Source organism: Lutra lutra, chromosome 1 (assembly GCF_902655055.1).
Source record: "Lutra lutra chromosome 1, mLutLut1.2, whole genome shotgun sequence".
In the NCBI taxonomy this organism is placed as follows: domain Eukaryota; kingdom Metazoa; phylum Chordata; class Mammalia; order Carnivora; family Mustelidae; genus Lutra; species Lutra lutra.
The window spans coordinates 59,081,254-59,095,352 of record NC_062278.1 but is presented as its reverse complement, the minus strand read 5'-3'; the positions used below and the strand labels follow the sequence as shown (position 1 = coordinate 59,095,352).

General features: G+C 35.8%; 1 protein-coding gene across 14 annotated transcripts in view; it reads right to left on the bottom strand.

The window, feature by feature from the left end:
* NECTIN3 (nectin cell adhesion molecule 3) overlaps window positions 1-14,099 on the bottom strand; it is a 127,922-nt gene that overhangs the window by 78,115 nt on the left and 35,708 nt on the right. For all 14 annotated transcript variants that reach the window (XR_007126446.1, XR_007126448.1, XR_007126449.1 and 11 more), the window contains exon 2: window positions 7,696-8,037. Coding sequence is in view for 11 of the 14 variants with exons in the window: in XM_047724162.1 (XP_047580118.1) it covers window positions 7,696-8,037 (342 nt within the window). In the remaining 3 variants the exon portion in view is untranslated. The remainder of the gene's footprint in view (window positions 1-7,695; window positions 8,038-14,099) is intronic.

Below are 14,099 nucleotides of genomic sequence, written 5' to 3'. Positions count from 1 at the left end.
ACATTCTGTCCTGCTTTGTCGAAGATTAGTTGACCATAGATTTGAGGGTCTATTTCTGGGCTCTCTATTCTGTTGCATTGATCTATGTGTCTGTTTTTGGGCCAGTACCATACTGTCTTGATGACAGCTTTGTAATAGAGCTTGAAGTCTGGAATTGTGATGCCACCAACTTTGGCTTTCTTTTTCAACATTCCTCTGGCTATTCAAGGTCTTTTCTGGTTCCATATAAATTTTAGGATTATTTGTTCCATTTCTTTGAAAAAAATGGATAGGATTTTGATATTGGTTTTCCATAGATGACTTTGATGATATTGAGGTATGTACCCTCTATCCCTACACTGAAGAGTTTTGATCAGGAAAGGATGCTGTACTTTGTCAATGCTTTTTCAGCATCTATTGAGAGTATCATATGGTTCTTGTTCTTTCATTAATGTATTGTATCACATTCATTGATTTGCAGATGTTGAACCAACCTTGCAGCCCTGGGATAAATCCCACTGGGTCGTGGTGAATAATCCTTTTAATGTACTGTTGGATCCTATTGGCTAGTATTTTGGTGAGGATTTTCACATCTGAGTTCATCAAGGATATTGGTCTGTAATTCTCTTTTTTGATGGGATCTTTGTCTGGTTTTGGGATCAAGGTAATGCTGGCCTCATAAAATGAGTTTGGAAGTTTTCCTTCCATTTCTATTTTTTGGAACAGTTTCAGGAGAATAGGAATTAGTTCTTTCAATGTTTGGTAGAATTCTCCTGGGAAGCCGTCTGGCCCTGGTCTCGTTTGTTGGGAGACCTTATTGGTTATGGGTCTGTTCAGGTTTTCTATTTCTTCCTGGTTCAGTTGTGGTAGTTCATATGTCTCTAGCAATGCCTCCATTTCTTCCACATTGTCAAATTTGCTGGCATATAGTTGCTCATAATATGTTCTTATGTTTGTTATTTCTTTAGTGTTGGTTTGTGATCTCTCCTCTTTTTATTTATTTGGGTCTTTTCTAATTTAATAAGTCTGCCCAGGGCTTTATCAATCTTATTAATTCTTTCAAAGACCCTGCTCCTAGTTTCGTTGATTTGTTCTATTGTTCTTTTGGTTTCTATTTCATTGATTTCTGCTCTGATCTTTATTTCTCTTCTCCTGCTGGGTTTAGGTTTTCTTTGCTGTTCTTTCTCCAGCAACTTTAGGTGTAGGCTTAGGTTGAGTATTTGAGACCTTTCTTGTTTCTTGAGAAAGGCTTGTATTGCTATATATTTTCCTCTCAGGACTTCCTTTGCTGTGTCCCACAGATTTTGAACCATTGTGTTTTCATTATCATTTGTTACCATGAATTTTTTTCAATTCTTCTTTAATTTCCTGCTTGAGCCATTCATCCTTCAGAAGGATGCTCTTTAATCTCCACATATTTGGGTTCTTTCCAAATTTCCTCTTCTGACTGAGTTCCAGCTTCAGAGAATTGTGGTCTGAAAATATGCAGGAAATGATCCCAATCTTTTGATACCGGTTAAGACCTGATTTGTGACCCAGGATGTGATCTATTCTGAGAATGTTCCATGTGCACTAGAGAAGAATGTCTATTCTGTTGCTTTGGGATGGAATGTTCTGAATCTATGTGTGATGTCCATCTGGTCCAGTGTATCATTAAAGGCCTTTATTTCCTTGTTGATCTTTTGCTTGGATGATCTGTCCATTTCAGTGAGGGGAGTGTTAAAGTCCCCTACTATTATTGTATTATTGTTGATGTGTTTCTTTGATTTTGTTATTAATTGGTTTATATAGTTGGCTGCTCCCATGTTAGGGGCATAGGTATTTAAAATTGTTAGGCCTTCTTGTTGGACAAACCCTTTGAGTATGATATAGTGTCCTTCCTCATCTCTTAGTATAGTCTTTGGCTTAAAATCTAATTGATCTGATATAAGCATTGCCACCCCAGCTTTCCTTAGATGCCCATTAGGATGGTAAACTGTTTTCCACTCCCTCGCTTTAAATCTGGAGGTCTCTTTGGGTCTAAAATGAGTTTCTTGTAGACAGCATATTGATGGGTTTTGTTTTTTTAATCCATTCTGATACCCTGTGTCTTTTGATTGGGGCATTTAGTCCATTTACATTCAGGGTAACTATTGAAAAATATGAATATAGTGCCATTGTATTGCCTGTAAGGTGACTATTACTGTATATTGTCTCTATTCCTTTCTGGTCTACTACTTTTAGGCTCTCTCTTTGCTTCGAGGACCCCTTTCAATATTTCCTGTAGGGCTGGTTTGGTGTTTACAAATTCTTTTAGTTTTTGTTTGTCCTGGAGGTTTTTTATCTCTCCTTCTATTTTCAATGATAGCCTAGGTGGATATAGTATTCGTGGCTGCATGTTCTTCTCATTTAGTGCTCTGAATATATCATGTCAGTTCTTTCTGGCCTGCCAGGTCTCTGTGGATAAGTCCGCTGCCAATCTAATATTTTTACCATTGTATGTTACAGGCTTCTTGTCCCGAACTGCTTTCAGAATTTTTTGTCAATAAGACTTGTAAATTTTACTATTAGATGATGGGGCATGGACCTATTCTTATTGATTTTGAGGGGGGTTCTCTGCACCTCCTGGATTTTGATGCTTGTTCCCTTTGCCATATTAGGGAAATTCTCTACAATAATCCTCTCCAATATACCTTCTGCTCCCCTCTCTGTTTCCTCTTCTTCTGGAATCCCAATTATTCTAATGTTGTTTCATCTTATGGTATCACTTATCTCTCCAATTCTCCCCTCGTGGTCCAGTAGTTGTTTGTCTCTCTTTTGCTCAGCTTCTTTATTCTCTGTTATTTGGTCTTCTATATCACTAATTCTCTCTTCTGCCTCATTTATCCTAGCAGTAAAAGCCTCCATTTTTGACTGCATCTCATTAATAGCTTTTTTGATTTCAGCTTGGTTAGATTTTAATTCTTTTATTTCTCCAGAAAGGGCTTTTATTTCTCCAGACAGGTTTCTCTAGTATCTTCCATGCTTTTTTCGAGCACGGCTAGCACCTTGAGAATCATCATTCTGAACTCTAGATCTGACATATTATCAATGTCTGTATTGATTAGGTCCCTAGCCTTCGGTACTGCCTCTTGTTCTTTTTTTTGTGGTGAGTTTTTCGGCCTTGTCATTTTATCCATATAAGAATATATGAAGGAAAAAAAATATATGAAGGAGCGAATAAAATACTAAAAGCATGGCAAAGATCCCAGGAAAATGTGCTTTAACCAGATCAGGAGAGACCCTAAATCCTGGGGGCAGGAAAGGGGGGTAAAAAGCAGTTCAGAAAAAAAATAAATAAAATAAAAAATATATATTAGAATGGTGAATAGAACAGAGTCATCCACTTAATTTTGGGATTATTTTGGTCTCTTAGAAGAAACTATGTCCCGAGATTTTAAAGAATGAAAAACTTATATATATACACACACACAGAAAATAAGGGTAAACACGATGAAGGGATGGAATATGAGTATAAAGATGAAAACTTTTAAAAAAAATTCTAAAAAAGGAGTTGATTAAGTTGGTTGGGAGAATAAAGAAAAAGAAAGTGGAGAGACTCTGCTCAGGCTGGAGACTAGAACAAAGCCCTGTGCTAGCTTTAGGGTATATTTTGATCTATTAGAAGTTGTATCTCAAATTTTTTTTAGAAGAAAAAACCCTATGTGTATACAAAAAATAAAGTTAGATACAATGAAGGATAAAATAGGAGTATAATAATGAAGGTTCAAAAAGATCTTTTTAATGAAAGGATTGTTAAGATAAACTAGTTTGAAAACGTTAATAGAGGAAAGGGTAAAAGTTAAAAAAAATTAGCATATGGAAAAAAATAAAATTAAAAAAATTAATTAACTTTGCAAGACTAAAGAACCATGAGGACAAAGCCATGAATTCCATGCCTTGCTTTCTCCTCCTCTGGAAATCTGCTGTTCTCCTTGATAAGTGAACTTGGTCTTAGCTAGATTTCTTGCTGATCATCTGGGGGAGGGGCCTGTTGTAGTGATTCTCAAGTGTCTTTGCAGGAGGCAGAATTGCACCGCCCTTACCAAGGGCTAGGCTAAGTAATCTGCTCTGGTTCACTTTTGGGAGCTTTTGTTCCCTGAACGCCTTCTGTAGAGCTCTGGAGAATGGAAATGAAAATGGTGGCCTCCCAATCTCCAGCCCGGAGTGGTGGAGAGCTTGGAGCCCCACTCCTCAGTGCACCCTCGGAGAAAAGCATTCAATCACTCCCGTCTCCCTGGCCTCTGGCCACACTCCGAGCTCACCCAGCCTGTGACCAAGCGTCTCTGTCTCTGGCACACAACTCCGCCTGGAGTCTCCAAACCCAGCAGATCCCTGCCGCTCTTCTGTGGGGGGGGGGGGGTGTCTCCCTGGATCTTCTGGAGTCCCTGCTCAAAGAGCAGTGGCCTGACTGTGTCACGGATCACAGTTTAAGGTAACCCCAAGTTGAGAGCTCACTCCTCAGCTCCATCTCTGTAGCCAGCTTCCTTGCTCTAATATCTGTGAGCTCTGCAACACTCAGACACCCCTGATTCTTCTGTGACCCTGTGGGACCTGAGACCACACCGTCCCTGAGTGGCCTTCAACCCGGCTTAGCCTCTGGAGCCATGTCCCTCAGTGGAGCAGACTTTTAAAAGTTCTGATTTTGTGCTCCGTTGCTCCCCTACTTGCTGGGAGCCGGCCCCACCCCCTGCAGTCTATCTTTCCGTCGCTTTGGATTCACTCCTCCGCAGGTCCTACCTTTCAGAAAGTGGTCGACTTTCTGTTTCTAGAATTGCTGCTCTTCTCTTTGATCTCCTTTTGGATTTGCAGGTGTTTGGAAAGGTTTGATAAACTACCTAGCTGATCTCCTGCTACCTGATATCATCTCAGCCTGCTACTCCTCTGCCATCTTGACTCCTCCCTCGGACCTCTTCATTTCAATCCATCAAAAACACCTGACTGATCTTCAGAAATCATAACTTTTATCACATTACTCCCTAAATCTAGTCTATTATGACTTAAATATCCCTCTAAGCAAGATGAGAAGGTGATCAAACCAGTGTTTCTCAAACTTCGTTCTATATACGAATCACTTAGAAATCCTGCTAAAATGTAGACTTATCATTCAATAAGTTTGGGAGGGACCCAAAATTCTATATTTTTAACAAACTCCCAAGTGATGCCAATGCTGCCGGTTCAGCAACCACACTTTACATAGCAGGAGTCTGAGGGTAGAAGAAGGGAGGCAAGAAGTACAATATCTTACACCAATTTGGCATTTCTAGTAATACAAAGCTCAAATTCTCCATCATAACATTCAGGTTACTTTAATGCAGCCCTACTCAAACTTTCTAGCCTTTAGTTCTTGTACTTTACATAAATCCTCTGAACAATCAAAAAATTATTCAGTGGTTCCACTAATGAGTGATTTCACTAATCGCTCAACAATGAGTGATCTCTCCTCTCCTCTTCCAGAGTACCCTTGGCAATATCTGGAGACATTCTAAGTTATCATCACTGAAAGACCCACCAGATGCTAGCAGCAGTCTTTCAGTGATGAGAACTTAGAATGTCTCCACAGACAGTGCCAAACAGTGTACAATGGACAGGACAGCTCACTAGAGCAAAGAATTCCGGCCCAAAATGTCAACAACGCTGATGCTAAAAAGAACTCTGCCTTAATGTATGTTGTTTTCTGCCTCCCCGCACTGGCTCATTTATTCTTCCTATACTTACTTACTTCTGCTTACCCCAAACCTATCCAAAATTCAACGACTGGTTCAACTGTTTTTCTATAGAACTTTTGTAGACTACTAAGTTTTACCAATCCGTTCCTATACCCTACTTAAATTACACTCATGGTGTATGGCTGCTGTATACCAGGAATTCTTGTAGGCCTTAGAGAGATAAAGTTAAATTTTAAAGTACAGAGTTGCAGTCCACCATGTGTTTATAATGTAGAAAACACACCACAAACAGTATGGTAACTGCTGCAATAGATAAGCTCAAGAAAAATGGCAAAAGAGCCAAAAAAAGAAAGAAGAAAAAAAAAATCAAACTGCAAGTGGGTATATATTTCAACAATGGCTCTCTGAAAGGATGTGGTTTGATAAATAGCAGTTAAATATAAGAACTAGGAAGACAGGAAGAAAAAGAAAGCAATCCAAGAAGAAAGAAAAACACATGTAAAACAAAAACAAGTATTATCAGAACTGCAAATAGTTCATCATGATTATTTGTGTTGTAAAGTGGAGAAAGAGATGAAATAGATGAAGCTAGATACATAGGCGTGGTGAATATCATGACTAGTCTTGTACAATAAACAGTCCTCAGTTTTAAAATCACAAGTATTATATTAACTTAGGGGCAATTACTAGAATTTAAAGCAAAAAAAACCCTTACTCCAATGGATTCCCTCTTCCACACACAAAACTACTGTTTTCTAGCCACTGAACTTTTTTTACCCTGATGGCCTGCACTTGATTTTTCAGGCATTTATTTTTGACTTCTTTTTTGTTTTGTTTCTGGACCTATTCTTTTTTTTTTTTTTTTTTTTTTTTTTTTTTTGTAATGTTAACGTTAGTCACCATACAGTACATCATTAGTTTTTGATTCAGTGTTCCAGGATTCATTGTTTGTGTATAACACCCAATGCTCCCTGCCTTCTAGTCAAAGTCTCTCAAAAGTATCTGTTTCATAAACATGAGTTATATTTTCCCACAGGTGTTCAGGCAGTGTCATAAACATATGAAATTCTCAAATATTTAATTTTATTTCTATTTTTAAATAGTATCTCTCAACATGAAAAAATATCTGACAAGAGCTGGACAAAATGGCTTTCCTGCATGTCAAAGACCCTGAAATGATGCCTTTAAATATTAGGGGCAGCACACTTGTTTGCTGCTCTGGAAGCAGACACTAAGACCTAGTGAGGAGCACAAAGTGCTTTTTACAAGGGTGTAATACCCAGAAGGAAAGTGAAGAAGGAGGGTTGAGGAGGGGAGCTATCAGCAGATCCAACCAAGTCCCCAACAGACAAAGACTGCCTGTTATAGGAGTCCTACTTTGATTGGAAAATGCTAAGGTTGCTATTACTCCTTAATCTTTACTCTGGTATTCTAAAAATACAAGCCAGTATTTCCAAATTGGTATACCTTTCACTGCAAGCGGCTATCTTAACAATAATCTCATTTTAAATTCCTCCATAAATTCTAAGTTATCAGAAAGGAAAAAGCAGAAGACTGCTCATTAGAAGCAACGGCCCAAGGATCAAACAGCTATGAAATCCACAGTGGCAGAAGTAAGATCTGATTTCAGAAACATGGAAATATAGCAATGGCTCTAAGACAACAGTCATTTAAATAAATGGACAAGCTTATTTAAAAATGGAAATTTAAAGTTTGAAATTTTGAGAAAGAATACTGAAAATGTCAAAAACACCCAGCATTTTAGTATTATATACAAAAACCAATCTTTTATGAAAGTAAAATAACTAAGAACCACACAGCATTACACAGATAGGTAGGTAGATACAAAATTTTGTTTAAATTGAGAGCAGAGAATCACAGATTTTTAAGAAAAAACTTGAAAAATCATATCTGAATTATTTCAAATCTAGGTTTATGTATATACAGTTAATTATTTTAAAATCTTGAAAAAACTTTTTATTATAATCCTTGCCAGTACCACCAAAATATATAATTCAAGCATACCTACCTAATACAGTTACAGTTGTAGAGGACTGAGCATTTCCAAGCGGGAATGTAACAGCTTTGCATATGTATTTTCCAGAATCAGAAAATCCTATGTTATGTAGAGTAATTGTCGCATCATTAAGTGAATAGTTTTTAAATAAGACTCTTCCCTGATATTCTCCTTGAACAGAGAATCCATACTGAGGATGATGAACTGCAACAGTCTGTGAACTTTTGCCATGGATCTTCTCCCATGAAATTTGTGTTATAGTTTCATTTACTTCAATTAAACACTTCAATGAAACATTCTTTCCCCATACTGCTGTGACATGTGGCTCCACAATAATTGGCCCAGCTAAGGCACCTATGGGGGAAAAAATAGTTCTTAAAATAGAAAAAAGTTATACTAACATATGATCATTCTCCCTCCCTGCTTGTTTCTCTCTGTCCCTCCCACTTACCCTTCTATAGATGCTCACCTGCATGTCCATGCACATTCACATACACACATACATTTATGACTAAATAACAGGAAGAGCTCAAAAGAGGTAGATGTTCCTGGGGCTGAATGTTAGACCCAAAAAGTGACTCTCAAATAAATCAAATACCTGTCAATATGTGTCCCAGTGGGAAAAGCACTAGATTGGGCCGAGAACAAGCTTGGAAGGAGATCATTCCCCAGTCAAGCCTCCAGATGAGATCCCAGCCCTGACACCTGACTTCAGTCTTGTGAAAGACTCTGAGGCATAGAACCCAGCTGAGTCATGCATGAATTTCTGACACAAAGAGAGATAATAAATGCATGTCGTTTTAAAGCCACTGAATTTTAGAGTAATTTATAATTTGTAATAGATCACTAATACATGCAGGATCTGTCAAACCAAATATATTACCAAAGTATCTTCTGGAGGATTCCTCTATCAAGAACCTCTATTAAAAAACTTCATTTAAGATAGATCAACTACTAGAAAACATTAATTAAAAAAATTATGTAAATGTGAAATCAATTTTTTTCTATTTCATGGATGAAGAAAAATAATTCCATAAGCAAAAGTTAAAATGAAATGACATCAAATTTCCCCTTGTAATACTGACTTCCGTGGTCCAAATCTAAATTATTTTAGGATAAATAAGACCAATATTTATGAATACTAAAGTTAAGCAAGATGCTACTGATCGACAAGTATATTAGAACATATATATAAGCCCTTGGAGAATTTATGACTCATGTGTCCTGACAAAATAAATATTCAAATTCAGAAGTAAACCAGTATAAACACTCAAACATGGAAACTGTAAAAACAATACACTGTACAAATAGTATCTTTGAAATTTAAGGTCTTATTAATATTTTTAAATAAATACAAAAATGTAGAGAGTATCACTTAAAAAATAACCAAGAAAAATATGTTTAAACATGTTTAAAGAGTTCTAAACAACAACAAAAACTTCACAAATTATTTCCACTAACCCTTTTTGGGAGGAAAACAACATAAATGATAAATAAAATATAAATAAAGAAATAAGCAAACTATGCCATCCAAATTGTAAATGAATTTTAAAAAATAAGTAAACAAACAAGAGACTGAATTGTACCATTTAGGAGATGACTGAAGATGTATTACGAAAAAGGATAGACAATTCACAGTGACTATACTTAACAGTTAAGGAAGAAAAGGGTTTTTTAACCATTGCCCCAAAAAAGTACCAAGTCCTCAAAATTTACCACTGTGTTCTATCATGCTTTCAAGTGTAGATAATTACTAAGCTTTTAAAATTAATCCAAGATATATAAATTTTATAAATATTGTAATGTATTTTAGCAAGCTATCATAAGTCTAGTACTAAACCAGAATATACATATAAAAGGACAATTTATGAATATTAAATTTTTCATATAATGTTATGAAATAATACCCAGCTTTTTGTTTAAAGAAAAAGACATAATGACTAAGTAGGAAATTCCAAGAATTTAAACAGATTTTTAAACCATCACACTGAAAGCTCACATTGACTTCCTCATTTGAGGTTGAAAAGGTATTTTATAAAATTTAGCATTCATTATCTGAATTTTTTAAAAACTCTAACAACTGAGGAAAAAAGGATTTTTATAAATTTTTATTAACGTATGATGTATAATATATAATTATTTATATATAAGTAATTTTATACATAAAATTTATATAAATATAAATTATATAAATATAAAAATTATTTCTATATAAAATACATAAAAATAAATTTATATGTAAATACGTAATATAATTTTTTTTAAAGATTTTATTTATTTATTTGACAGAGATCAGAAGTAGGCCAAGAGGCAGGCAGAGAGAGAGTTTCTGAGAAAGCAGGCTCCCCACAGAGCAGAGAGCCCAACGTGGGGCTCAATCCCAGGACCCTGGGATCATGACCTGAACCAAAGGCAGAGGCTTTAACCCACTGAGCCACCCAGGTGCCCTGTAATATAATTTTTAATTAACATACAATATAACATATAATGCCCCAGGAGTACAGGTCTGTGAATCAGACCTGTACTAATGGTAAAGCATTAGAAAGGAACAGACAGAATTATTATTTGAAAATTATTTGAAAAACCTGCTAACTGAAAAATCTAAGGCGGCCAAGTAAAGGGTGCATATAAAATATGGGTGCATATAAAACATGCAAAATATATTCAAAATATATTAATCAACATGTTAGGATAGGTGATAATCTTTACAAATTTATTACAGAAAAAACAGTATCTGTAAAACATTAATATTCCAAATGCCCATGAATAAAGTTGTGAAGAACTAATAACCCTGAGCAATTGACTTGAATAAATGTAAGATATGTCATATTCCTGTAGGAAAAATTAATGCTATTTAGACATCATATCTCCCCATACCACACAAATTCAATGAAACTGCAATGAAATCTCTGATAAAAATTCTTGAAACAAGACTAGGGACAATAGCTAAGAAATATTTCTAAAACATCAATGGTCCAGTAGGAGGGAGGGGAAATGCTAAAATAAAAATAATAAAAAGCTTACTATTAGTATCTGAAAACAATTTAAAGTACACAAACTGACCTATAAATTTATCAGTACTATTATATATATTGTACTGATATTCAACAATATTTTTCTATGAGCAGTGAAATAATGAATTAGTCAAGATGCTGAAAGGACAAGAGCTAAATACTTGGAAATGGATCCCTGCTTCACACTAAACACACACACACGACTGAAGATAAAAATGTAAAAAACAGGCACACGTGCATGCACATATACCGACAATAACTTTGTATATTCTGGCAAATAACACTAGTTATTCCTAGAGAGTGGGATACTGAGGATTTAGGAAAGAACTTTCAGTTTTTACTTTGTGTTTCTCTTTGATGTCAAAATGATTTATAAGTAATGTTCACAATAAAAGCAAATTAAAAACAAGAATAAGCAGAATTAAATTCTCCTCAGGTGGAAATGGAAAAGAGATAGGATAAGGTGTTATGGACTGAGTATTTGCACTTCTCCAAATTTTTTATTGCAGCCCTAATCTCTAAAGTGATAATGTCTATAGATGGGGCCCTTGTGTGGTAATCGGATATATGAGGTATTGAGGGTAGAGCCCCTATGGTGACATTATGGGTCATACAAGAAAAGGAAGAAAGACAAGCTCTCTCTCTTTCTACCATGTGAGGACAAAGCAAGAAAGTGTCTGTGTTCAAGTCAAGAAGAGGGTCCTCAACCAGGAATGGAATCTGCTCACACCTTGATCTTGGATTTCTCAGTTTCCAAAACTGTGAAAAATAAGTATCTGTTGTTTAAGCCACCCAGTCCATAGTGCTTTGTTATAGCAAACTGATCACTAAGACATTAAGTATCAGAATAACCTGGGAGGGATTATGCTAAATCATATCTCCTTTCAACTGGTAAGAACTATGGCCTAGTGAGCCACCATTAATGAAGGGGACTATTTGGAGACAGGAAACAGAAAAAAATGAATCCACTGACTCAAAAACGTATTTATAACATTTAAATATATTCTACAGTATTTAAATAGGGAAATCCACTCTCAGCATAAAAGGTAGAAAAGCCACCTAGAAAAGAGTTTAATAGATTTGACCAGAAAAACTGATCCCTTAGTAAAGAGCATGAGTAGATTTAAGAAACAACAAATGGCTATTTTTAATGCGTTTTTAATTATACTCATAAATATTAACAGCTATCAAGTTTTTCTTTTTCATCTTTTGTTTTAATATCTAGGAGATAATGAGTAATTTTTACTTTCCAATTTTTCTACAAAATTATTCTGGGTAATTTTTGCAAAAGTAAACTTGGGCATAGTTTTGTATTGTTTCAATCCTTAAATCCCTGAAGAAGTTTTGATAATCTGGCTCTCCCTTAGGTTCCATGAGCTTCTTCTTTTTTTTTTTTTAATTAAAGATTTTCATTCATTCGTCAGGGACAGAGGGAGAGCGAGCGAGCACAGGCAGACAGAGAGGCAGGCAGAGGCAGAGGGAGAAGCAGGTTCCCTGCCCAGCAAGGAGCCCGATGTGCGACTCGATCCCAGGACGCCGGGATCATGACCTGAGCCGAAGGCAGCTGCTCAACCAACTGAGCCACCCAGGCGTCCCGTAGGTTCCATGAGCTTCTAATAACGTATCTCCTTTTTTGCATTTTAGTCAGCTAAAATTAAGTATCTGTTCCCTGCAAATAAGTGTATACCTTTCCAATCCTAGACAAAACCCAAAAGTTAAAAACCACTTCTAAGTAAGATTTTCCCCCATGGAATCTTAAAACTGCGGAGAAAGAGTTTCTCCAAAGTCACTATTCAAACGCCTCATTTCTCAAGGTCTCCCAAACACTGAGACTACCCCTACCCCTTTTCTTCCCCTCTTCCATATGGAGTTTGACAGGAGAGCAGAAGTGTATCCTAAAGAAACATAAATGTTTATTTCTCAAGACCTAAATTATTTGAAGTAACTTTGTCATTAAGAATGACGTAACTCTCGGGGCGCCTGGGTGGCTCAGTGGGTTAAGCCGCTGCCTTCGGCTCAGGTCATGATCTCAGAGTCCTGGGATCGAGCCCCGCATCGGGCTCTCTGCTCAGCAGGGAGCCTGCTTCCTCCTCTCTCTGCCTGCCTCTCTGCCTGCTTGTGATCTCTCTGTCAAATAAATAAATAAAATCTTTAAAAAAAAAAAAAAAGAATGATGTAAGTCTAAAATATAAAGAGGCTAAGGAACAGCAAAGACTTGAACCTTTCATATCTGCAAGACCCTATCTGACATTGTCAGAATGTATTCCTGGCTACTGTATACTCTAGAGACCAAAGAAAAAACATATCATTTGTACCATTAACTGATTAATTGTCCTTTCAGAGAGAAAGAGAACTAAGTGTTTCCCTCCTACCTGTAGCTCCCATGAAAACACTAGATCTGTGAAAATAAAGTTGTCTGGATTTTTCATGTATATTTGAATTTATTTATTTAGAGCATACAGAGAACACAAATCATTTTGAAATATTCAAAAACAATTGTGACAGAAAAATAAAATGTAATGATTCATGTACTCTAACTTCTATGGGTTATTTAAAAACAAAAACAAACAAAATGACTTGACATTCATATTAGAGATCACATTAAAGTGCTAAAATCCAAGTATAAAGTGACAACAGTTCACTGCCTCTCCCTCTCCCACTCCCCCTTATAGTCTCTCTCTCACTGCCATCTGTCAAATAAATAAAATCTTAAAAAAAAAAAATTTGCTAAGGGAAATTAAAGACCGAAATAAATGGAAAGATAAACTTCTCTCATAGGTTAAAAGACTCAATATTCTTAAAATACTAATTTTTTTTCTATATTGAGCTACTGATTAAACACAATCCCAATCTGAATCCAAGCAGATTTTTATAAAAATTGACAAGCTTTTTTTTTCTTAAAATTCACATGGACATACAAATACAAATTTTTTGTGACTTTAGGCTGGCAAATACTTCTTAGGTATGTTACCAAAAGTACGAGTGGATTTCATCGAAAATTTTCTACTCTTCAAAACACACTCTTAAGACAAGCCATTTAATGGGGAAAAAAACTTTGCAGAACATATATGATAATTCATATCTGATAAAGAGCTTGAAAGAATTTATATCTATAAAGAATAAAATACATAAAAAGCTCGTAAAACTTCATAAAAAAACAATCCAATTAAAAAATGAGTAAAATATCTGAACAGATACATCACCCAATAACACATGAATAGGTGCTCAACATCATCAGAAAATGCAAATTAATATCACAATAAGATACCACTACACTTATCCATTAGAGAGGTCAAAAGTCAAAAAGACGAATGATATGAAATGTTAGAATGTGAAGATACTGGAACTCTTCTTCATTGCTGGTTGAACTGAAAAATGGTACAATCACACTGGAAGACACCA